This window comes from Kogia breviceps, chromosome 16 (genome assembly GCF_026419965.1).
Source record: "Kogia breviceps isolate mKogBre1 chromosome 16, mKogBre1 haplotype 1, whole genome shotgun sequence".
NCBI classification, from domain to species: Eukaryota; Metazoa; Chordata; class Mammalia; order Artiodactyla; family Physeteridae; genus Kogia; species Kogia breviceps.
The window spans coordinates 46,558,600-46,584,793 of record NC_081325.1 but is presented as its reverse complement, the minus strand read 5'-3'; the positions used below and the strand labels follow the sequence as shown (position 1 = coordinate 46,584,793).

General features: G+C 33.2%; 1 protein-coding gene across 2 annotated transcripts in view; it reads left to right on the top strand.

The window, feature by feature from the left end:
- DACH1 (dachshund family transcription factor 1) overlaps nucleotides 1-26,194 on the top strand; it is a 456,872-nt gene that overhangs the window by 352,821 nt on the left and 77,857 nt on the right. For both annotated transcript variants that reach the window (XM_067016340.1, XM_059041898.2), the window contains exons 7-10: nucleotides 9,984-10,135; nucleotides 18,865-19,012; nucleotides 22,052-22,195; nucleotides 22,694-22,762. In XM_067016340.1, the coding sequence (XP_066872441.1) occupies nucleotides 9,984-10,135; nucleotides 18,865-19,012; nucleotides 22,052-22,195; nucleotides 22,694-22,762 (513 nt within the window). The remainder of the gene's footprint in view (nucleotides 1-9,983; nucleotides 10,136-18,864; nucleotides 19,013-22,051; nucleotides 22,196-22,693; nucleotides 22,763-26,194) is intronic.

The following is a 26,194-nucleotide window of genomic DNA, read 5'->3' as shown; positions in this document are numbered from 1 at the left end:
GTGTTTGTGGGTATGCATATCCTTGGAGTCAAAATGTTCTTTTTCCCTGTATTTCCTCTAAATAAAATCCTTTTTTTTGTGGGGGGGAAAAAGTCTTTATTGATAAATAAATAAAGTGATAGTTTTTAGGGTCAGTCACTTTTGAACTTGTTTTGTCTGAAAAATGAAGTATGTGTACCAAACAATTTCCAAAGATATCTCCCACTTTTGTAACTTCATGGTAATTTTAGTCCATGTGCAAATCAGGGTTTAAGGAATCCACAATGCCAGAACTATTTAATATTTCAGGGGAATAATTTGAGAATTGTTCTGTTGTATTCACTTAGCAATAAGATTCATTTTGGGTTAGGAGACTCATAAGTGAAATAGAACTGGGCAGAAGTGACAAGAGAGAGCAAGCAGAATATCAAGCCATGGCGCACTATGGGGGTGCCCAGTGTTTCTCACCATTTTCTCTTTACTTCTCAAGGTATATTAATTTTGAAAAGGCCTTGGATTTATGTGACAAAGTCTCTCCCCACCCCCTGAAAATTCGCAAAGCACATTTCAGAAATTCATTTTTGGCAGATGAAAATTTAAGTAAATTGGCCAAGGTCACAGCACAATAAGGGCAGAGTTATCAAGGCAATGCAGTTTCCTGCTTTTTCCACCATCCATGAAATTAGAGTAACTCCACCCCTTAAAATGAAAGGGTCCACTTTTTTTTTCTTTCTGAAATTATAAACCATGATTTGGAAATGTTTTTTACCATTAACTCAGACTCTCAAAAGTGGTCTTTTAAGGCTATGAAATGTTTGTGTGTGCCTTATTTCAGCTACTACAACTGCATATATTACAACCTCCACAATTTGCTTTAAAACAAGAGTGCATGTTTTGTTTGAGCTGAACCATCAGATTTTCTTTTCATGAGGTACGACATGATGAAGAAGCTATCTGTAGGAACAAAACTAGTTCACTTTCTATGGGCAAGCACAAGCTGTAAAGTAGATTATTAAAGTACACAGAAATAGAAAGTTAGATCAGAAGTGATATTTTACTGTGAGGTCTACTTTCGGCCTTATAAAATGAGAAAGAACTAACCTTGTTCTATTTCCGAGTCCTGAAAAAAGCCTCCTAGCAGGCATATCACCTTTAATTAGGTTTCTGCTTTTGGGAAGCATTCTACCAGCCCCCTTTCATTTATTTTTAATGATGTTATCACTAACAGGCAAACAGTCCCTTAATAAAACAAAAACAGTTTCTATATAAAGCCTGGTGTACATGTCCTGAGTCAGTCATCTAAAAACAAATGTTATGATTGTTTCCCTTGTGCTCTTAGAACCCTTAATGGCCCTACTGTGCAGATATGCAAAACATCAACCTAGGAAATATAACTGTGTCTGTTGTGCAGCTTTCAATAAATGCTTTCCCATATTCACTTGCAGTATCAGCAGTGAGGTTAAACCTACAGGGTCATGGAGAAGACAGAAAGGTCAATTAAGTGGGTTTTTTCGGCATAAGCTACACCAGCTCATTCATAAACACTTACAGCTTAAGACTTTAAGCAGGGATGAAAGCCACCCAAAATGTTTAAAAGTTAAATCAGTGTGTGTGTGTGTGTGTTTAATGTGTGGCACCATTGTATTTTGCCAAGAAATTCCAGTTTGTTGGAGGAAAAAAAATCTATGCACAGATACCTGAGTATTTTAGTTTCATTTTCTCAATTGCCAAAGGACAATTTTGCTGTCAAGGCCAAGTTTGGAAATTAAAATTAATGTGTAGCTTGATTTAATGTTTCTTCCATACATAGATTTTGAAACACAAATGCAAAATAGACAGAAATTAAAGGCTCTCTTTTGAGAATAGTATCCCTGTTTTCTGTGAACTGTTATCCCTGTGTGGTTTCCTCATACAACCCTTTCACCTTCCCTGTTTAAATATTTCCCAGTATTCAATGCCCATTTCTAATGCACCTTGCCATGAAAATTTTATTTTTCTTCACTCTGCTGTCAACTTGCATCATCTAAATATAATCTCTTCTTTTTCTAAATAACCACTGGGTGTCATTTGAATCAATCTTTGGCACATAAGCTTATTGGGATTATAATTGCATGTATTTTTTAATCTTCTTCCTAGAGCTTCCTCCTAACGCAAGGTAATGTCTATGAAATTGCCTTGTAATCAATAGAGTGGTTTCCCAGTAGAAAGTATTTTTAGTTTTATTCTCCTGGGTGTAGTAAGCAGAGTCTATATCCTTCTCATTTCAGCTTCTGCCTCATCTCATCTCATTCACATATTCTTTCAACAGATATCAATCAGTTCTTACTGTATGTTAGAGCTGCAATACATGTTCTATTTCTTCCCTTAAGGAGTGGTCCCAAACTTTTGTCAGCTTCTCAACAGTAAACAACCCATGATAGTTGCATATGTGTGTAATAAATACGTTATGCATTAAATTAGGCAGAATTGTGAACTTGGTGTATTTCTTAGCACACCTCCATCATCCTGCCAAACATGTACTTACAACGATCTCCTTTGAGTATTAAATCTTCTCCTTTGTTTACCCAAACTTGAAATCCAGAGTTCTAATACTGCTTCCAGTGTAGCCAAGTAATACAGTGTTTTTATGCTTTTCAGTCTATTTCTCCAAGATCTGTACTATTTTCTTTTTGTGTAAGTCAATTTACCCATTTTCTTTAGGGCCTGCTACCTGAAGAAAGATCAGTAAACTAGTTCATCCTCTTTGGCCCTTTCTCAAGCTATTTCTATCATAGTCAATTTTAACTGTTCACTGAACTAACTCAGGTTTAGTTTATATATGGCAACCGTAATAATATACAGTAGTAATTTTATTATCAACATGATATTTCATCATCACAAGGCTCATTAGAGAGAAATAATATAGAAACCACAGGCTTATGGCTCATGGTACAATATTAGGATTCCCTCCATGGCGCATTGAAGCCAAGTTTACAATAGGAAATTTCTGATAAATTTAGTTATTTCTTAATTATTAATACTTTATATTTATTAGCATTTTATATTTCACAAAGCACTTTCATATACATAATCTAATTGGATTTGAACTATAGTCTTTTCTGTCTGTGGTCATCGTTTTAATAAATAAACCAAATGAGTCTCACAGAACATAAGAGATGGATTCTTTGCTCAATTATTTGCTAATACTTGGTAGAACCAGGACTTAAACTCACACCTTCTGAATCTAGCCTGGGTTACTTTTCATTTTACTGTAACTGTATCACATTATGGTAATGATTTTATGTAAAAAAAATGGAGTAATTTTAAATCCAGAATTTGGAAAGTGGGCTTAAAATTAAAATTTTTAAGATAAGACTTATTTTGTGATATTCCTGGATATTTTGTAAGAATTGGAATAGATACATGAGCGTTTGTGACCAGTTTTTTGTTTTGTTTTTTTTTTAACATCTTTATTGGAGTATAATCGCTTTACAATGGTATGTTAGTTTCTGCTTTATAACAAATTGAATCAATTATACATATACATATGTTCCCATATCTCTTCCCTCTTGCATCACCCCCCCACCCTGCCTATCCCACCCCTCTAGGTGGTCACAAAGCACCGATCTGATCTCCCTGTTCTATGCGGCTGCTTCCCACTAGCTATCTATTTTACGTTTGGTAGTGTATATATGTCCATGCCACTCTCTCACTTTGTCACAGCTTACGCTTCCCCCTCCCCATATGTGACCAGTCTTTGATTTAAGATTACATTGTGGCATCAGAATTATTAGTTCCTATTGTCAGATTAAATCCAGAGTGCCTTGAGTAGGAACGAACCATGATTGAGGTGTGACTGAGCTCAATTTAAATGACTGTGTTTTATGTTAGAATATGTTTCAAAATTTTTTAAACACCAATACTTAATTTTTTAAATTATTCATGCCTCTACTCCAGTTGAACAATGTGGCTGGTGAGTTTCCCAAAACACTAGTAAACTTAACTTTATATACAATTGTGATGGGAATTTATCAAAATGACCAAGAAAAAATTTTATTTCTATAAATAACTATTCACTTCTCTATAGACAGTACCATATTCTCCAGAATTTTTGTCAACATTTTTTTTACTTGACCAGTATAGAAATATAACATTTTCATGCAAACTTTCAGATCACTTGTAAACATTAAATATGGACATTTTTCCATTTTAATATTGCTTTTATCTACTTCACATTAATATGAATAAATGTGAATTCCCTTGGAATGTATGGTTTTCTAAATGTATTTTTCTACTTGGACCTTATGATATAATAAAAGATATCAGAGACAAAGATACACACACACACACACACACACACACACACACACACACACAAACTTGAAAGCGAATATATAATTCAAACCCAAAGGGATTAGTTATGAAAATAACAACTGAGTTAGATTTTATTAACAGGAAAGAAAACATTTTAAAAGTAGAGGCTCATTACTTTTTCAAACAACATTGTTCCTTAGGATATCCTGCTAAATTGTTATGTGTGATAAGATTGGATGGAAAAAAGCCTGTCTTACAGCGGCTTCAATCTTAGTGATAGTCATTTATTGATAAATGACTTAAAATATTAGTAGAATCATGAGATGAAATTATGAGAAGAATGAAATAATTTTTTATACTTTTTTGATTTTGGAGTTTTAAAATATTTTCTTCTCTTTTTTACTTTCTCTTTATATTGTCCTTTATGTTTTAATTGATGTTAATTGATTGTGTGTTGTTATAGTTGTCATAATTATATTTGTTATAATTATTAATATGTTAATCAATAGCTTTTTCTGGTCAAAAGATGAAATCATTTGTTAGTTTATAATATGTGCTGTTCTGTTTTCCTTTAGAAAATCACTGTAGTTCCCTAGAACTAAGTTAAAATACAAGAATACTTTAAAGTTAATAACCACTCTTTCTTAGGACTTTAAAAACAACAAGAACTCTTTAGAGACCTGGCATATCTACTGACCCCTATGGATGTGGAGTACTTAAAAAGATTATGCCCTAGTTAATGCAGCTTTCAAAAGTGCTTACTTTATTCCTAGGAAGATATAACCATCATTGCATCAGTCTTCAGTGTTGTGAGTGACTGTCTTATAAATTTTTCAAATTTTATCAGAATTTATCAAATTGTCTAATTTGGTAAAATGAAACAAGATAATTTGACTCCTTATAAAATAGAGTTTGTAAACCTAAGCATAATCAATAGCTTTCTCTGAAATTTCGTGTTTGTGTGACTCATTCTTTTTCAGATGTTAACTAGATATCCATAACTCTTTGGAACTTGTAATTAAGATATTGAAATTCAGACTCCAAATTGATGCATTATCACCCTCCAATCAATATAAGTGAAATTTCCACTTAACTAATTTTTATGATTTCTTATAAGGAGTAATAGAGAATGTGTAATTTTAGATTTGAGTGATACTGGAGTTTGTCTCATTCAACCTGCTAGTTTTTTAAAATTGAGGAAATTGAAACCTGAAGAAGTTGTCCCATGTCCAAAGTAGCTGTTACTAACTGGACACTGAATTATTTTCATTATACATCCCAATGTATTCAGAAAGTAGTGTGCACAGTTTTAGTTATCTATAGCTGTGGAACAAATTGCACCAAAACTTAGTGGCTTAAACCATCATACATTTAAAATCTTATGATTTCTGTGAATCAAGAATCTGGGTACAATTTAGCTGGATACCTCAGGTTTAAGGTCTCAAGAGTTTGCAGTTGTGCCATCAGCGGCGCTGCAGCCTCATCTAAAGGATCGATTGGGCAAGGAGAATCTACTTTCAAGCCAACTCATGTGGTTTTTGGCAGCCCTCTGTCTCTTGTCCTGTGTCCCTGAGCAGGGCTGTCTCATGACATTACAACTGGTTCCTCCATGGCAGGAAATATAAGGAAAGGGAGAGAGAGAGGTGGAAACAGCTGAATCCTGGAGGTGACATCCCATCACATTTGCTTTATTCTGTTAGGTCTAACTCAGACTAAGGGAAAGGTTCTATATGGGGTGTGAATAACAGCAGGGAGGAATCATCAGAGGGCATCCTGTAGGCTACTATATACCTGCCACCTGCTTAGAGAAAATACTTCCCAAGTACATGTCAAGTAAATTAAAATACTTATTTATTAATTAAGTCTTTATAGTAAAACATCTCAGGTAATGGAATTAGAATATGGACTCTTGGTTGAACAATAGTATTCTATGTATGTCATTCTTTATGATTTTATACTGTGATTATGAAAAAGTATGACTTTGTACTTATGAAATATGCAGTGAAGTCTTAAAGATTAAAGAGGGAAGATGGTTCAGACATACATACACATGCACAGAGCAAGAGACAGACAGAGACAGAGAAATAATTAAAGACCAAATATGGCAAAATGTGAACAATTGTTGAATTTGAGGAAGGAGTTCAATTCGTTTCCAAGGGCTGGTTTAATAAATTACCACAATAAAACAATAGAAATTCATTTTAAATTACCACAGTAAAACAATAGAAATTTATTTTCTCACAGTTCTGGAGACCAGGCATCTAAAATCAAGGTATCAGCATGATGAGCTCCCTCCAAAAGGCTAAAAAGGAGAATCTGTTCTTTACCTCCTCTAGCTTCTGGTGCTTGTCAGCATTCCTTGACTATGGCCCCAAAATTCCAATCTTTGTCTCCATCTCCACTTTGCCTCCTCCTCTTCTCTGTGGCCCTCTTCTGTCTCTCTCAAATTTCCCTCTGCCTTTCTCTTATAAGGACACTTGTCATTGGATTTAGGGCCTATCCTACATCAGGATGATCTCATCTCAAGATCCTTAACTTAATCACACCTGTAAAAACCCTCTTTTCAAAAAATCTAGAATTACTGGGATCCAGGGATTGGGCATGGACTTATAGTGGGGGCCGGGGGGCTACCATTCAATACGCTACAGAAGTATATAGAGATTCTTTGTTCAATTCTTGCAACTTCTCCATAAGTTTAAAATTATTTAAAAGCATAGCATCAAAGAACAAACAACAGAGATTACATTGTCAAATGCCATAATAATTCAAAGAGAATAGCATCTGACAAGCTAACTTTCTTTTAAAGATAAAACTTTAAAAAATGTACAGCTATATCAAACTACAATAGGTGTTTTGTGAATTTGTGCTTCATCATCATTCATTGTTTGAAGTCAGTGGAGATTATGTGATGTCAAAACACTCTTCCACGTTGTCTGGCTTCTCAAACTTTTGCTTTAATCTTCTTAAAACATTTAGGATATCAAAGGTCACTTTTATTTCAAAAGGAATAACTGTGTTCCCAATTTTACTATCTTTGTAGGAAGACTGAGACTTTCTAGGATGTTAATTGCCACAGGATGACAACTTTTTCTCAGACAGTAGGGTCTTGAAGCCCAAAGGAATATTTTTGTTTTGTTCCATCTTTGATTAATTTATTTGTCTTCTTTTCAAATATGTTTATTGATCTTCAGAATCACTCTTTTTTCATTTCTTTATAGCTTTCATTGTGCCCTAAATTTGATTGAGTTAAAGTGCCTTAATGCAGTATCTCAACCATATGAAATGATAAATAAATGAATCTAATCACATAATACCATACTACATGATAGTCTGTTCACACTTACCTGAAGCCGTAAGGACCAAGATGAGCATTCCACTGAAGCAACTGCAGAAAAGAAAAAAAAAAAAAAATGACATTCACACACACAACCCACATATACCTACACGTAAACAAGGAAAAATTTTAATCCTACATTGGGAAAAAATTGGAGTAGCTACTAACAGAATAATGATGGAAGACAAAATGTTTTACTAACTATAAGAATTAGCTACTTTACAATTGGAATCTGTCACTAGGGTCTAGGTGAGCTCTTAAGACTTGCAAATTGTATTTTTTAACATCACTTCTCCAGTTTCTAGTACATTGTTTAAGTAGATATCGGTAATTTTAAGTAAATACATATATAAATGTATATATCATGAGTGATTAATGGATTAACTCACACAATAGCCAAATGTAGTCAAACATAAATGTATTGAAGTTAAGTCAAATAGTCATGGGAATTATAGAACTTATAATCAAATGTGTGTGTGTGTGTGTGTGTGTGTGTGTGTATACATACATTTGATGCTTTTTGCTTGGACAACACTTAAGAATTGTGGAGTCATAGACTCTAATGCTGAAAGTAAACTCAGGTGGTTGTCTGGTTCTATGCCTTTCTTCAAGAGACAAGCAATTATTATCCCCATGATCTATTAAGCCACATTTTCTTTAGCATGTGACAGCTAAGGTGATGCTGATCAAAAAATATAGCTCTTTATTCTTAAACAATTTCACATGCACATAGATGTTTAACAAGCACCTTTGCAGAGCTATTATGAGAAAAAGCTAGCAGCCTTGGTCTGGAGGAGTAATTTATGACAGCTAGGTAAATGGTGTCCAAGATCACCTTGATCATATTAGCCACGTAGTAGCCCTACCCCTGCACTGCAGGCTTTCTTTAACCCTGGTGACAAGAGTGATTAAAAAATAATAATAATAACACAATGAGTCCTACGCAGGCTGCTAACTCTGTTTCTTCTTCTAGTACCTGCTGCCTCAGATCATCTGTCAGTAAGTTAACAGAGGAGGGAGTAGAAGGAGAAACTGCTAAGGAATGAGAGTGTGTATGAGAGCATTGTAGTTAACAGAAGACCTTGTGTCCGTCACCCCCCTCCCCAACCTTGCTTCCCTTTTGGTTCATTAACTAGAAATGTGGAAAGGTGAGGGAGATGAATTTAACTTGTCCTGACATTAGTCAGAGACAGAGAAGTGCGGCGACTTCCAGAATATTTCTGCCCCAGAGAGAGGGAATTGGAAGAGGTGTTGTGTGGTTAGGTGTTGTAATGAAAAATAAAGAAATGATTCAGGAGAACAGTGGAATCAAATTATAAGCATAAAGGCAAGTGTGCTGAAGTTTTTAGCCACTTGCAAAATTAAGAGATATTATCAGGACTGTGCAAATATATTGCTCTGATTAATTTTCCTGAGGTGAAATATGAAAATATTTACAAAATTGAGAATCCCACCCTGAATAAAATTTTCTCTGTGATATAATAGACTAAAATAAACCATAACAAGTATCTATTTTAAAGTGTTTAAATAATAAAGAACTGAATAAGAAGATTTCACCGTGAGAGTAAAAAGAATTTGTATCTGGGCATTACTCTAAGTTGCTTACAATGTTGGAGAATATTCAATAAACAAAGTAAAGGTTAATTTATCTTAGAAGGTTTTATATTTGATTTTCGAAATGTTGTTTTGAGAGTTGTATATTATTACCCTCTCTTTAGACCGCTTTTTCATGTTTAAAAAACTAGTTTTTCAATATGAGGTGAGAGGTATTCAGGGCCAAAAGAATTAGATCTTTAGTTTTCATGATATTGAATAATGCAATTATAATTGAGAAAGAATATATCTGATTCCAGTTTTTATTTTAGTCGTGGAATTAAAGGTTTTAATTGTATATTCACTTGTAGATTCCTTAAGAGTATATTTGAACAAATCATTGATATATAGGAAGGGTTAATTGAGAAAGAGACACTAATATACATGGCATTTCTCCTATATGAAGCTCTAGAAATACCCTATTGTCAATCCAAACAGAACAAACTAAAATGAGATAATTGGGAAGGTGCCCATAAAGTCAGCTTGAATATATTATCACAACTATATATGAGATAATATTTGTTTTAAAAAGATTCTATGGCACTGTAAACTCAGTCTCATTAGAGACCGCATTTAAGAGGCTTATAAAGTTCCTCATTAATGTTATCTGGTTGTATCTCCACAGCTTTTTCATTAAAGAAAATTCAGCAGAAAGCATTTTCTCCTGATAGCAGGAACCAATTTGCAATAAATGTTCTGGAAACCACTAGGGAAGCCATTACTGAGGTCTAATAAAAACAGACAAGCGTAACTTGTTCTATATTTTTGTTTCAATCACATACAGATGAGACCCCGCTCTCCACACCAACTGCGAGAGACAGCCTTGACAAACTTTCTCTAACTGGGCACGGACAACCACTACCTCCAGGATTTCCATCTCCTTTTCTGTTTCCTGATGGACTGTCTTCCATAGAGACCCTTCTGACTAACATACAGGTAGGACTTTTCACAGTCTGGGAGAGAGCAATGTGGAAGGCTCAGTTGTCTATTTTTTCCCCAATTCATACTATTCCAGCTTAATCCATTCTTGAGATTGACTGAACCATGGTATTGAAATTTTTCTAGCAATTTAAGAGTTTAAACTTACTACACAAATCAAATTGGTTAGAAATACTCAAATATGTATACTACACCTTAACGAAAACTTAGATGCAAATGACCTGGGCCTTTTAAAAATTGTTCTGCCTAAATGCCTTCCTTATTGCCAAATAATGGGAGGAATCTAACTGTTTAAGTTTGTCTGATGTAGTAAATGACAGTATACCAGTGCTAATAAATATTTAGCTATTTTTTAAACTGCTGGCCTTTCAGTGAGGAAATTATATGTTTAGTCGTTCAAATATGTCTAAAGTAAAAGAATCCAAAAAAATCCCTTCTTTCATAAATAAGTTTATTTCAGTTAATAGGGTTTCTTCAAAGAATAGACTTCAAAAAGCCATACAAAACTTTCCACGGATTTCCTATGTAGTCTTCAGGATGTATATTTTACATACAGTACATTATGAATCAAAAATACTTATAGTTAGCAATAACATAGAGCATGGAGCCAAAGTAATAAGAGTGTTTGGGATAAAAGAAAGCATAATTTTCTTGCCCACACATGTAGTGGTCATGTGGACCCCAGATGGAGATTTTTGCCATCTACTTCAATACATTTGGAATAGCTAGTAGTAAGCATACGTTTACAGATACTGTGCTGGTAATTTTTTTTTTTTTTTTTAATCTTTGCTCAAGCACTTGATCCTTAGTGATATTTTTCTGTACACATTTCCTACCATATTAAACTTCCTCCCAGTAGAAATGTAATTAATTTTATTTACCCCTCCAAGGACATAACAGAAGGCCTTTAATGTAACATATCTTCTCATCTATTAATATGGCATTTTTAATACTAACGTAATTAGAGTCTCCAGAACTGTATTCAACTTTAAGGTTTTACATCTCAGTAATTGAAATAAATCATCAGTCTAGCCTAAATGTAATCAAGGCTAAATAATTGATTATATTTTAGAATAAACATAAAACTTATTTTTTTCAAAATTTGGCCCATATTATTGTTTTCCAAGGTAGAGTTTTTAATGAATTTCTCCTTTGTCAAATTAAATACTTTCAGAAAATATCCCTCAACATCTTAAAATGGACACTCTGAGAAGTAAGGGAACAATTTATTTTCTTATGTATATAATCTCATATGAAGGTAAGCATTTAACTTAACTTTCTCCATTTAGGTGTCTGTATCTTCACTAACTAAAACCTCTTTAACCAGGAAAGCGGTAATTAATTTCAGTTTCAGCAGAGAAAACATTTCTGTGTAAACATTCACCAGTGTAGACCAGCTTGCTCACCTGAAGAGTGAGTTTACAAAGGAACCCTTGCATTGTGTGTGAAAACCACATCACTAAGTCAAATTCTGTCAGTTTGGGAGTGTTTTTCCACCCACCCCTGGCCAGTAATACCCAGACTGGAAATATCTGCATCACCTCAAATTGGAATTATTTTTTTAAAGGAAAAAAGAAAAAAAGAAAACTTCAGTTTTAAAATTTTAGACAAATAATTTATTTTATTGAAGGTATCTCTAGATTTAATATACTCTCTAACCTTCAACCAGCCCTGAGAGGGTATATTTTAGGAAGAGTTGATAATAGGATGATCATCAAGGCAAACTAAGTTATTTATTTCTAGTCCCAAATCATAGGAAACTGTTTCTGATAAAGTTAGAACACCTACAATAAGAATACTTCATTTAAAATAAATTATGCTTGTTCACTTCAGTCTTGCATATATATAAGTATGTATATAGATGTAGATATTATATATTTATATGTATGGATTTAATACCTATATACATGTATATGTGCATGCACATATGTGTACATAAGGTAAAATAAAGATGAAAAATCTTATTGAGTTCCATGCACAGTAATACAAACACACAATACATACATACATATATACGTGTGTGTGTGTATATATATATATATATACACACACACACATTAGACACACATACTGGATTTATGTTCAGTAATGGCTTCACATTATTTTGCAAAAGGTCATAGATGCTAGCTCTTTTATTATTGCCACATATATTGAGTTATAGTAATATCCTAGGAATGGTATAGAATGTTTAAACAGTCATGACCCTGGCTTATGGGGCATACAGTATAAATGTGTTTGCTGTCCAAATTCTAATTTGGGTAATTACATTCTGTCTACCTCAATTTCCTCTGCAATTTCAATTATATATAATGGGGTTCTCTACTTTCTGATTCAAATGGTAACACTCTTTTGGCATGATAAGTTTAAAGCTCCATATTTCCTTTGAAGGTATTTTATCACAATGACAATGAAAAAAATTGAGTTAAAAATGTTTATATTTTTTACATCATACAATTTCATGTTTGAAACTAAAGGTTTATTATGTATATTTGTTATTGTAATTAAACCCAAGACATTGGGTTATATTTAAATTTAATGCACATAGACTCTATTTTTCCTAAAAACTAATGACCAAACATCTCTTCAGAATAATTTAAGGAGTTATTGTTCTAATATTCAATAAGTTAATTTCATGATATTCTATAATTTGATAATTTTCAATTTTAAAATTTGTAATGATTACTACAGATGTCCTTTCCATAACGTGTTATCAGAATTGAATTTTCGTAAATGTTATTTCTTAGTGCTTTAAAAGAGGGCCTGTGGAAAAATACTGTAGACTAATATTTTAAAATATATATGTACTATATATAGTATAGAAAATATATTTTTATATATATCAATAATATAGAAAAATATATGTAGTATAGAAAAAATATATATATATTATATATCTTTAGGCACTAGATTTTTGCTACCTCCTAGAACTATACTGTTCTTTCTTAAAATTTGAATGTTTCAGAAATTAAAAGTAATAAGACAGCAATTTCAGTAAAAGACAGCAGTTTCACTTTAGTGAGAGATATGGATTCATTCTAGATTTTGCTTTTCAAGATTTTAAAAAATGTATTTTATATGGAATTTTATTTTATTTTTTTCAATGTGGGTAGTCTTTCATTATGGCTTCCTTAATCAAACACATCTGTGGAGAACTCCCTGTGAGATTATAGGTGAGGAAAGTAGAATTTTAGTATCAATTTACTGGATGTGACACCTTTGATCATTGACTACCATTTGAACAAACTGAAAGGAGAATTTTACCTACTTACTCAATCTGAGCTTTCATGCTGTAAAGCATAACTGGGATCTATTTGTACGTAGGACCAGGAACAAATGATTTACATTGTTTATCCTATTTACGAGAATTATTTTAAATGACTTACAAATATTAAAATAAGAATAGGTAAATAAGTGAAAGGTAAAATATGGTAGAGAATATAAAATTTAGTTAGGGGTGAAGTTAGCACTAAAGATATATGCCATAAGGGAAGATAGGATAGGAGTTTGGGTCAGTATGGTTTGTCTATGTGGTGGTATTAAACAAACAAGGAAGACCTAAAAGGGATGTTAAAACCGTAATGAATGGCAGTCCCAGATTGGTTCACTATGGTCTAGTAAATAAACATAATCCAAATGTGGTATTTTAGAAGTATTTGTTACTTCTATATTTAAGGGAAGACAGTGAAAAATAATTTGACCAAAATATTCTGATTATACATATTCCAGTCTTTACATTTCAATGTCGTGACCAGTAATGTTATATTTTATACATTTCAAAGAAATTAATCATTTTTCATTTGCATCATCAATACATATTTTTAATTATAACAGAGTCAGATAAGAGAATTAGAAGGAAACTTTTCGAAAAGGTAAACAACAAAATAGGACACTGGCTTCAAAATATGGGTAGACTAGAATCAGATATATTGGTCTTACATTATATCTTTTTATCTTTAATGATAATAATAATCTTCTCCCCTTTGTTCCCATTACCAGCTTGTGAAAAGAGATCATATTAAAAAAAAAAAAACAGTAAAATATAGCCAGTATTTTAAACCCAGTTTACTATAATGAAGACAGTAGCATTATCCTCTTAAAAATCTGGACTCTATATTGTATTTACTAATTTATATTGTATACAACAACAATAATAATAAAATAAATAGTAAAAACTCATATTTACTGAGTAATCTTAATGAGTCCTTATACAGGAAAAATACTCCTGTATAAGTCTCCTCTACTCTACTCCAACACTACTTAACTTCTGACACTTCTGATCAAGAAATGTCTGGTAGTTTTTCCCACACCAAGCAATTCTGCAACCCCAGCTGGGTGCCCTACAATTTAACTCAATTCTGGTACTATCTACCTAGAGGTAGCATCAGATCTCACAGGCTAAGAGTTCAGTCCCACAAGACTGCGCACCCTGCCCCCATTTCCATTGTCAATTTTAAGTCCAGGTTATAACCTGTGCTTGTGACCAACCAGCTACAGATTGGAGGTTCCCACCACCCCCGCCACGAGTTCAATTAATTTGTTAGAGCAGCTCACAGAACTTAGGAAGATGTTTTACTTGCTAAATACCCAGTTTATTATGAAAGATGAGAAAACCAAGGTCAAGAAGGAGCAGCTGACTTGTCCAATATAACTCAGGAGCAGCCAGATAGAAGAGATGCATAGGGCAAGGTACGTGGGTTGAGGCATAGAGCTTCTGTGCCCTCTGCACATGCCACCCAGCCAGTACCTCCACATGCTGACCAATCCAGAAGCTCTCTGAACCTCACCCATCCTTTAGGGGCTTTCCAAAAGTCAACTTAGTAACAGAAACTTAGGTGCAGTTGCAAGGGGCTTATTATGAATAACAGACGACCCATTTCACCTCTGTTGTTCTTATCACTTAGGAAATTCTACCCGTTGTAGGATCTCTAGACACCAATATCCAGTGTAGGATACCTAGAAGTGCTTTTGATGGAGAGTTCATTGTTAATCTACTTCAGTGAGCAGTAACCATAACATTAAACCAAGTATAGATATAACTTTTGTCGCAAGAGCTGCGAAAATGTGTTAATTGATACTGTGCTATCGTATTTTTTTTTCTGTCCATAAAAGTTCCTGGTTTCAAGGCACACTATTCCTTCTCATCCTGGAAAGAAACAAAAGAAAAAAAAAAGTTAAATAAGTTAGGGAGTTCTGATCCAGGCTTAGTCAACTTACTAGTTTGGGATCTTGGATAAGTCACCTGTTCCTTCTGGACCTTGGTTTTCTAATATTTAAAAGGTTTTAGTTAGAATAGGTGATGGCTAAAAATCTCCTCCAACTAGGTTATTTACTTTCATTAGAAGCAGCAAATTATTGAGCACAAATTTTGGCACGTGAGTTTCAGTGACATTCATGGAACCTTACGTGTCATCTGATTCTGAAATAAATTTGTACAAAATACAAATATGGATTAAGTAAGATTTTCTTCCTCTAGGATCTAACTAGCAAATTAAGAAATGTTTCTTTCATATCAGTATATCTTAAAGTCCCCTTATACAAACAGATATTTGTACTTCCTAGGCTATAGAAATAGTTGAGATATTGCTAGATTAATTGGTGTCCTTAAAAAAATATATATGTATATTACATATATAATAGACTCATTCTCTGAAAAATTATGGAAATAATTTAATTTACATGGTAGATCACTTCATAAAACAAAAATGTTTGTGTATTATGACAACCATTATGCCTGACTTATAGAAAAGAAGTTTGAGGTCAAACAACCATTATCTTTAATAACTGCTGTGTCATAGAGTAAGCTTAAAATGCATTTCTTCACAACTGTCATGGTCCAACTTCAACATCATGAGAACTGACTTCCCCTTGGAAGCAAATTCACGTTTTAAGCCCTGTGTATTTTACTGTCATTGTAGAATTTTGCTTGATACTGCATGACCACATGAGACCCAGCATTTAGTGTGACCTTTTGCATATGATCTACCTAGAAAATTTACAGAGGTCACACAAATCCGAAAGTACTATTATCGTTGATGGTTAAAATGGTGTCCCAGTGATTTGTAGATGTTGTGAACACTACTTTTTATTGCTTTTCCCAGCCCCTTGCTGCACTGAAATTTAATCGGTTTTCTGTAATTTTTGCAGCAGAGCCATCACAGGCAATACCATATTTCTTGCATATGCATCTGTTTGACTCTAATGAAGATTTTTGTTCACACTGGACTCCTGATGTGCACTGATTTAAAGTCTAAAAATGAAACTTAATTTTATACAGCTTATAAGTATTCCCTAGAGGGTATTGGCCCTAAAAGCTAATATTTTTCAGACATAATCAGCAGGAATAGGTAATATATTACCATTAGCGACATTAGCAGCAACAGTAACAAAAGGAAACAGTAAGTATAAATGTTCTTAGCAACTTCATACTTTACAACAAATATTAATATAAAATTACACAAATAAGAGTTACAGCTTAACATTCAACATGTTTATTCATAATGATTGTTTCATATTTTAAAAATGCCTAAATATTGTGTTTTGTCAACCAAGGACAATAATAGTTTAATAGTAATTTATTTTAAACAGCTACTGATAATACAACCAATCAACACATTAAGTGGTGCCAACATTGGCATCTTACTAAATAATCTCTAGACATTGCACAGAGAGAACATCTTTCAAAGATAAGTCAACAAGAGCAATCAGAGCAGAAAATTAAAATTTGGTATCTTAGAATTAAAATACAGCAAAACTAAAGTTTTAATTGGGGTGATCTAAAAGGGCATTTGATGTAATGATCTCTTTTATTTGTTACTAATTGTTTGTTTCTGGTGAAGAAGAAACATACACAGGAATGTTACTGAATTAAGATGGCAGTTTTCTTAGCAGCTATGTTTTATTGCTAAAAACAAAAGAGTAGGGAGGGATGAACTGCCACATAGAAATTCTCCGGTTTGTTTCATATCACAAGAATTAATCCATAAAACTCAGGGTCAGTAATAACAAACATGAAATAATCTATATGTGCTTGAAAAGAGACTAAAAATGGCTTGTGACAATGCTACATCAGTGGGCTGAGCTGAAGGTACATTCCTATTGCACTAACAAGTCAAGCTGGAGTTGAAATTCCTGAATCAAACTGCTTATGGTGTCTCCTGCAAAGGGGTCACATTCTAGAATATATCTACAATGGGCATTACTTCCATTTCATTTCTAATTTCAATTGAAAAATTCAGCTGCTGATGTTCACAAGCAAAACGCGTCTTCTTCAAAACAGCATTTTGTATTGCTGAGTTGATAAGGATGGAAATTTTAGCTCCAAGTTTTACTAATAATTTTCTAAAGCATCTTAGAAGAGAACACATGCAGAAAGCTTTGTATATGTTTTACATATTCTCATAATCTCACTTTCAGAAACCTCAGAATACTACTAATTTTTTAAAATAGCATACAGTCAAATTACATATATATGACTTTATGTTATATAAATAAATATAGTTTGCTTTTACCATATGCTCTTGAATTATTATATATACTGTCAAATAGTCCCCTAAAAGTTGTCCTCTGTTTATAGCCATTTTGATTGCCTTTTTAAAAATAATGCACTATTGGGCTTCCCTGGTGGCGCAGTGGTTGAGAATCCACCTGCCGATGCAGGAGACACGGGTTCGTGCCCTGGTCCGGGAAGATCCCACATGCCGCGGAGCAACTAAGCCCGTGAGCCATGCCCGCTGAGCCTGTGCGTCCGGAGCCTGTGCTCCGCAACGGGAGAGGCCACAAGAGTGAGAGGCCCGCAAAAAAAAAAAAAAAAAAAAAAATAATGCACTATTAAGCCACCTTGTTTTGTATCCCTTACACATATTATGTAGGTCGAGAAAAATATACCAGTATTATAATTTCTATTCATCAAAATTTAAAAAGCTACTCTATGGTAGGCACTCTCTCGGTTTTGGGGACGTAGTACCCAATGAGAGAAAATGTCCCTGCCTCAGAGAGCTTACATTTCAGTGGAGAAGATGCAACGTAAAGCCCTAAATGAATAAATATATGACAAAATTACACAATACTGCTCTGAAGAATTTTAAGGAGGGAATAAGCAGGTGAGTTTGGAGGACTGTTCCAGATAGGATGGGAAGAGAAGGCCTTTCTTGAGTGGTGACGGAACAAACGTGCAATGAATGAAGCATGAGCCATGCAAAACTCGGGAGGAAAAGCATTCAGGAGGGTATCAGAAAGAGGCAAGTCCCTGGTGCAGAAACAAATCAGTGCCTTGAGAAACGAAAGGCCACTGGTGTCGCATATAATCTCAGTAGGGAGTGGTAGAGAACGAGCCCTGAGAGATAGGTGGGTACTGCCAGCATCACGTGGGGTTATATAAACTATGTCAGATAATTACATGTGAAACAGCTCCAGTCTAATTTTCTCCACGGTATTTATTTCTTAGACACGCCTATGTGCTGCCCTCATATAGTTTTAAATCTAGATATTCTAATTAGAAGCAGTTGAACCTGCATGCCAAAAATATTTGTCTTCCTAAAATAGTTTAATTAAATTTAGATTTTTTTTTGCTTTAGTTATAGTATTTGTCCTAGTGAGTACAGAGTGACTGCGCAACAGGAGTCAAAGAATTTGATAAGTGGGTTGTTCTCTTTTAAAATACTTTAAACTAATGAATGAAATGTGCTTCATACCAAAATATTACAATTCTGAATACCTTCTTTGTACAGGGGCTCTTGAAAGTTGCCATAGATAATGCCAGAGCTCAAGAAAAACAGGTTCAACTTGAAAAAACAGAACTGAAGATGGATTTTTTAAGGGAAAGAGAATTAAGGGAAACACTTGAGAAGCAGTTGGCGATGGAACAAAAGAATAGAGGTATTTTCAAACTTCCAACTAAGTCTAATACTTTATGTCAAATATTCAACATAACAATACTATGTTTCGTGATTTACTGTGAGACCATAACTTTTTTGTTTTTACTTTTAACTAAATTTTAGAGCAGGATTTGAATCCTGGGCTTACTATACTTCTTAATCTCGAAAGTATATTGTTTCTCTTCTGTTCATACCTCAAGGGGTTGAAATATATCAGTTATATCATTAATCACATAATTTTTATTGCTTACAGCATTTAACAAATTCATAATTTTAAGATAAGAAGGTGCTCTGATAAGATGACAGCCATGAAGAAAAATTTTATATTCATTCACAATTGCCCTTTGAAAAACTTGAGTTAAAGTCATAAAGCTAAAATAGAAAATACTGATTATTCAAGCGAAGCAGATTTAGTAAAATATTTATCAACTGAAATGGGAGACTGATGAATATCTGAACAAATGACCAAAGTTGAGTGTTTGTATAATTTTCTTTCTGAATGCCTCATTTTCATCCAGCAAGGTCAAATACACATCAGAGTAGAAACTGATATGAATTTTTATTGGGTAAAAATAATGATATTATCAATCTATGAACTGCTTCTTTTTACACACTTTATAGTGCATGTATAGATAAGTTTGAAGGTCATTCATATTTGTGTGTTTATTTTATGTATGAAATCGAAGAGTATTTTCTTTACAACCACTTCCTCTTTGTCTCGGCTCTAAGGTTCTCCTCAGTATTCTAGAAGGGGGAACTCCTTTTCTCTCATTTAATAAGTACCCATTATAAATACTCCACACTTTCTCCTTTGATATGTTTGACATGGTCATTTAAAAATCATTCTTTCTGATTTGCTTTCAAAACTGGCAGGACTTAAAGGTTATTCATTAGTTACTATGAAGCAACAGCTAGTGGGTTCCTGGGATGAGGCTGATTTGGGAAACTCTCACCCCAGGTATATAGCACTGCTCTAAATAATGTGATTTCACATAGATTTAGATACTAGAGTAATCAAAACAAGATAAACATTGATAGCAGGATATGTTCTAAGTGAACATGGTTCATTTTGTGGAACCATCTTCCATGAGATAGCCATGTCTTGATCTTGTTCTCACTTGGAGAAGTGGTTTTTTTTTCAGAAGACTTAAAAGCAGACCCTTGAATTCCTAAAGTAACCTTTTGGTTACTTGAGAGACTTTCAGAATTTTCTTGGTTCACAACTGTTGGAGGATTTACATTCTGTTTTATTCCTTTAACCACTAGAGGTATAGGGCAAAATATTTCACAGATCACATCATGCACCTCCCATTTAATTAATTATGAACAACAAATTAAGAGTAATAACTATCAGTAATTATCTATTATGAGTGTGTCTATTGAAGCAGCATATTACCCTGAAGAGAGAACATGGCAATCCCATTGCTTCAGTCACACAGGAGGAAGCAGTGAGCGGTCTATGGCAAGGCGCTGGATATTGAGCTTTCAGTGCCAGAGGAGTACACAATCCAAATAAATAATTCAGAAATTACTGTCTCTTTTCAAAGGGACTTATAAACAATCATCTTTGGAAAGAGAGAGAGTAGGCAAGTAAGTTTGTTAAGATAAGCATATGATTTTCACACTATTAAATAAAGGAAATTAGCATTTATTTGAAACCAGTTTTGTTTTTCTTATAAGACTGTACTCAATGTACATTTTGATAAAATACAGTTTCTGTTAATATATAATACCAGCAACAATAAACTAGACAAGTTAATGGTCTGCCATCTTAATACTAATGATTATAAAAATGAGATTTGTGTAAATTAGAAATTGAAAGTAAAACTCTTACATGAACCATTATTACCTTATTTTATATTTTGAGTAAATACTGTGCTAAATAAAAAATGTTGTTCTTTAATCTGTAGTAAGTAATCATATAATAAACTTGGAATGATTACTTCTTGTGACTAACTCTACCAGAAGGATTTTCTAATACTGATTCAGTCACATTCACATCCACAATGTTTATCAACTATCCAAGAATAAATTATTTCAAAGAAAGGACTTTTATGATTTCCATATGCTGACTGCTTACTTTATATATAGTATAAAAGTTAAAACAATGATCAATTATTGTATTGTATGTATAATTGTATGTATGTATAATTATTGTATGTATGAAATGTATGTACAGTTAACATACATTTTGTGAGGAACATTTGATATTATTTATTGATTACATGTTATATACAAGTATTTAAATTGTCCAGTAGGAGAAAAATTCATCATAGTTAACTTTTTGTATCATAAGCTACTTTTTTATATAAGTAGCAGTGAAGTTTTATACTCATCAGATTCCTGCAGAGTAAAAGTAAAACTTTCTTGAAATATGTTATACTGCATATGTATTTGCTATGATGAAATTATTAATATCTCTAAGAAAATTGCAATAGCTTCATCCAAAAATATCTGCTTATATGTGTTAACAATAATTAGGATTATTTAGCTCCTTATATACAATAATATTTGTTGCATTTTCTAAAATGTCAAGAAAGAGTTATTACAAATTTTGCTGGTGCAACAGTTTTGTAAAGGATTTATAGGGGAAATGCTCCATTTACTACTCAAAATTGATACTTCATAAAGAGATAGGAGTCATAAAGTTTTGCACTATTCAGACTACTTTGTGTTAGTCTGATTCCAGGGCAGAGACTAAGCCACAAAATTTACTTAATCAGTCTTCCTTTATTAGTGAATATAAATATCTATTAAAATTAGTTTCCCATTAAATCTGCCTCCACATATGACAATTAGAGTCAATCTTGTAATAGTTCAAGGCTAAATAAAAATTGGCCTCCTTGGATATTTTACTGAGATTTATTTTAGGTAAAAGTGGGTTGCTGTTGTTGCTGTTTTAAAATTTCCTCTGCATAGACAGATGCAGTCCAGCATGGAAAAAAAAAAGAAGAACATTACATAAAACACAGACCATTTGTGGAAATTTGATCATTGCAAAAATTTTTAAAAATAATAATGTACATATACTCTTTTCTAGCCATAGTTCAAAAGAGGCTAAAGAAGGAGAAGAAGGCAAAGAGAAAATTGCAGGAAGCACTTGAATTTGAGACAAAACGGCGTGAGCAAGCCGAACAAACACTAAAACAGGCAGCTTCAGCAGATAGTCTCAGGGTCTTAAATGGTAAGAGGATGCATCTTTATGCATGGCTAACTAACTTTCATTTTGAATACTCAAAAGGCAATTTGAGACATGTGTCTGTGGTTTTGTATGTTTCTATGGCTTGTGATTCATTAAGCTCTGCTTGAAAGCAGGGTGGGAAGAAGAGTCATATGTGTTGGGGGAAATGTTTTATTTCATAGGTGCTTCCACAGTTTTGTTACTTCAGTATCTGAGACTTGACATTGCTTCTCTATTTAACCAGATCTGTCTGTACTGAAACATAATAAAATATTAATCTGAGAAGTTCCCAACCCCCATCTCATTTTATGAACAATTTTGCATTATTTATCCATTCACATCTTCTGATGGTTCTCATGGTTATAGTCTTTGTTCAACCTTTAAAAGATGACAAAGATTTATGTAATTTTAATTCAGCACCAAAGTAACAGGTTGCTTTTTTTTAAAGGACAATGGGAATCAAATGAAATGTGTGTCACTCTTACCTTTCTGTGCTTTTAGACTCTCTGACCCCAGAGATAGAAGCTGACCGCAGTGGCGGCAGAACAGATGCCGAAAGGACAATACAAGGTAGGAATTTGCAAAAGGCTATAAATCTAGATCTTGCTCTATGAGTTTTTCCTCCGCTTTAGCCTGCTATTCAAGCATGTAGCCTACCATCTGGGCCACATCAAAACAAGTTCAAACAAGGTCAAGTTCATCTTGCTTGTTTATATGAGTGTATTCATTTTGTGCTGATAGACTTTCTTTAAATTAACAGGTCATTTCTGTTTATACAATGCAATTAAAAAAGAATAATTAATTTTAAACAATGTATGATTTAATCTTGAACACAGTAAATGTGTTTTATTGAATGCTTGAAGCCCAATCTAATACATGAAGGGTTTATAAGTTCTATTCTATATCAGTAAATTCATGAGTTAATCAACTAGGTAGTTCTTAAAATTTGAAATTGTCTTCTTTTTGTTCTTGTGACATTACATGCAAAATAGACCAGTTGAAAGCTAACAATAAATAAGATTGTTTGGTCTTATATGGATTTTCCAAATGTTCTGTGTGCCACTGTATACATTTTAATAACACAAATCTGCTGAGCAAAATCATATATAGAATAGTAAAAGGAGTTTTATTAAACACTCAGAAGAGCAAAATATTTATATTGCCGAGGCCACACTATTAGGAAAGAACAAAATCTGAAGGTAGCATTTATAGTCTAACATCTATTCTAGGCAGTAAACTCAGTCTAACAACATGAATACGAAACAGTAAAAAGAGCATTAAATGAAGATGATTCTTCAAAGGGACGCCTTAAATGATAAACTGATAAAATCCTCCCAATTGCTTTTATTTTGCATTTTAGGCTCAATCATTTGGGGGATATTGTTTGACATTAATCGTGTTACTTAATCAGTTCCAAAAGTATCATTCTTGGTTTATTGTAAAGGAAATATAATGTTGTAAAGTATCATACATGCAATAAAAAAATCAGAAACGTGAAACATTCCTGGAGAATGTTTTTTGCTTGTTGATTTTAACTGACACCATGATAATTATTTTTTAAATCCTAAGGCTTGAACTGTATGTTATTATGAGACACCTTCTTGGATATACAAGATTGATGCACCTGTAGATGTAGAAAAGACTTCATTGTTTTAGAGCATTACGGACTTCAGTAAAATTATATATGTGGGTGCATCTAATATTATTAAAATCAAAAGATTTCTGTTGCATCTCTAAAGAATTGCACACATATGTAAACAAATTACTAATAACAAAGCCAGTCCTCTTTATCAGGGACAATAACCTCAATAAGGCCAATGTAAATAATCAGCCCTGGTTTGTGTGTTTGAGCACTACTCAGGCACTAACTTAGCTAATGTCCAAAGTGGTCTAAGGAAGTACATAAGTCTCTAGGTAGATGTGATATATAAATTATCTGATATCCACAGAATTCTCAAGGTGGTCAGAACTCAAGCTTAGAAAAATTATAGACAATATATTCCTTCCCACAAATGGGAGATTTAAGAAAGGATTAGGCAATGATTAAACATTTTTGCATAGTTGACATAATATATAGTTCATGAGTTTGCTATCAACAATATTTTGCCCATCAATAAGGCCATAATTATTTTTATTTGAATTTGTAAAACTCACATATATTCAAATATATTAATATATTTCAATATAGATAAACACTTGCTATCTATGTTGAAGTTCTGACAACTCTCAATTTCTATTACGATTTACTTAATACTCTGAAGAAAATTTTTAATAATAAATTGCCTTCTTTTTGCCATCTGGAATGCTGTCAGTTGTATAACATAGAAAACCCACTCAAACAACCTAATAATTAAGGAAATGAAATATTTGAACACAATTATACATAGTTACTTTAAGCAAATATAAAATTTATGGGGTTATTTATTGCTTTGGTTTAATTGTAATATAAAACATTTTTTCACTTTCATTCATTCAGCTTGTCAATTAAAAACATGGGTTCCTCAAGTCTAATGTGAATGATCAGCAATAGTCTACCTTTTGTATACTTACACTTGGATTTAGTGATTTTCTTATACTGTTCATTGAACAGTTTTCTGTAAAACATTTAACTAATATTAATTATTTTAATTAGATAATATGATTTTTTTCTCAAATGTAATCTAACAAAAACCACTTTAGATGAATCTGCATTTCTATGTGTTAATTGCTAAAAGTTATTTCACTAGCACTTGAACTACCTAAGACTTTTAATATACAAAAGCAGAGATCATCTTTTGCTACTTGAACCCCAGTAAATTAGCTCATTTGGCCCTTTGATACTTTTTTTAAACCTGGAAACTAAATTCATAAATTTGGAAGCTAACAAAAATAACAAAATTAATGATGAAGAGACGATATCGAAGAAAAAAAAGACTGTATTTAGTAAAATTCGGAGTCTAAGATGAAGAATGGGAAAGGCAAAGAAGAAAGAACCGGAACTCATTGCTAATTTGTGAAATGGTCTATGTCAGGCATTCTGGGAGCTATGAGCATGTGTTGCTTCACACGTCAAGAAAGACACAAACACAGCCTTGTTCCTTCACTTACTTTTTCTCAGTGTCCCCAAGCCCAGGCGTTATGATAGTCTTTGTATTCTTTCTTGCTCCCAATTCAATAATAACTGAAATTATTCTGTATTCCAAAATAAACTCAACTTAATTAGGGAAAAAATGGGAAACACATTTCTTTATACTTGTCATATGCTCCTTTATTTCTAACATTTTGGCAATAAATAAATGCCATGCTTGGCCCTGGAGTTAGTCACCTAGCAGTCAGGCACTTAAATACTACTCAGTGACCCCCAAATAAATGTTGCCTCATCAGTATTTATTTATTTAATTTATTTTTTTAGGGGTAATTATTATTATTTTAAAACATTTTTATTGGGGTATAATTGCTTTACAATGGTGTGTTAGTTTCTGCTTTATAACAAAATGAATCAGTTATTCATATACATATATCCCCATATGTCTTCTCTCTTGCATCTGCCTCCCTCCCACCCTCCCTATCCCACCCTTCTAGCTGGTCACAAAGCACTGAGATGATCTCCCTGTGCTATGTGACTGCTTCCCACTAGCTATCTATTTTACATTTGGTAGTGTATATATGTCCATGCCACTCTCTCACTTTGTCCCAGCTTACCCTTCCGCCTCCCTGTGTCCTCAAGTCCATTCTCTAGTAGATCTGGGTCTTTATTCCTGTCTTGCCCCTGGGTTCTTCATGACCTTTTTTATTTTTTATATTTTTTATATTCCATATATATGTGTTAGCATGCAGTATTTGTTTTTCTCTTTCTGACTTACTTCCCTCTCTGTAAGACAGACTCTAGGTCCATCCACCTCACTACAAATAACTCAATTTCCTTTCTTTTTATGGCTGAGCAATATTCCATTGTCTATATGTGCCACATCTTCTTTATCATTTCATCTGTCGATGAACACTTAGGTTGCTTCAATGTCCTGG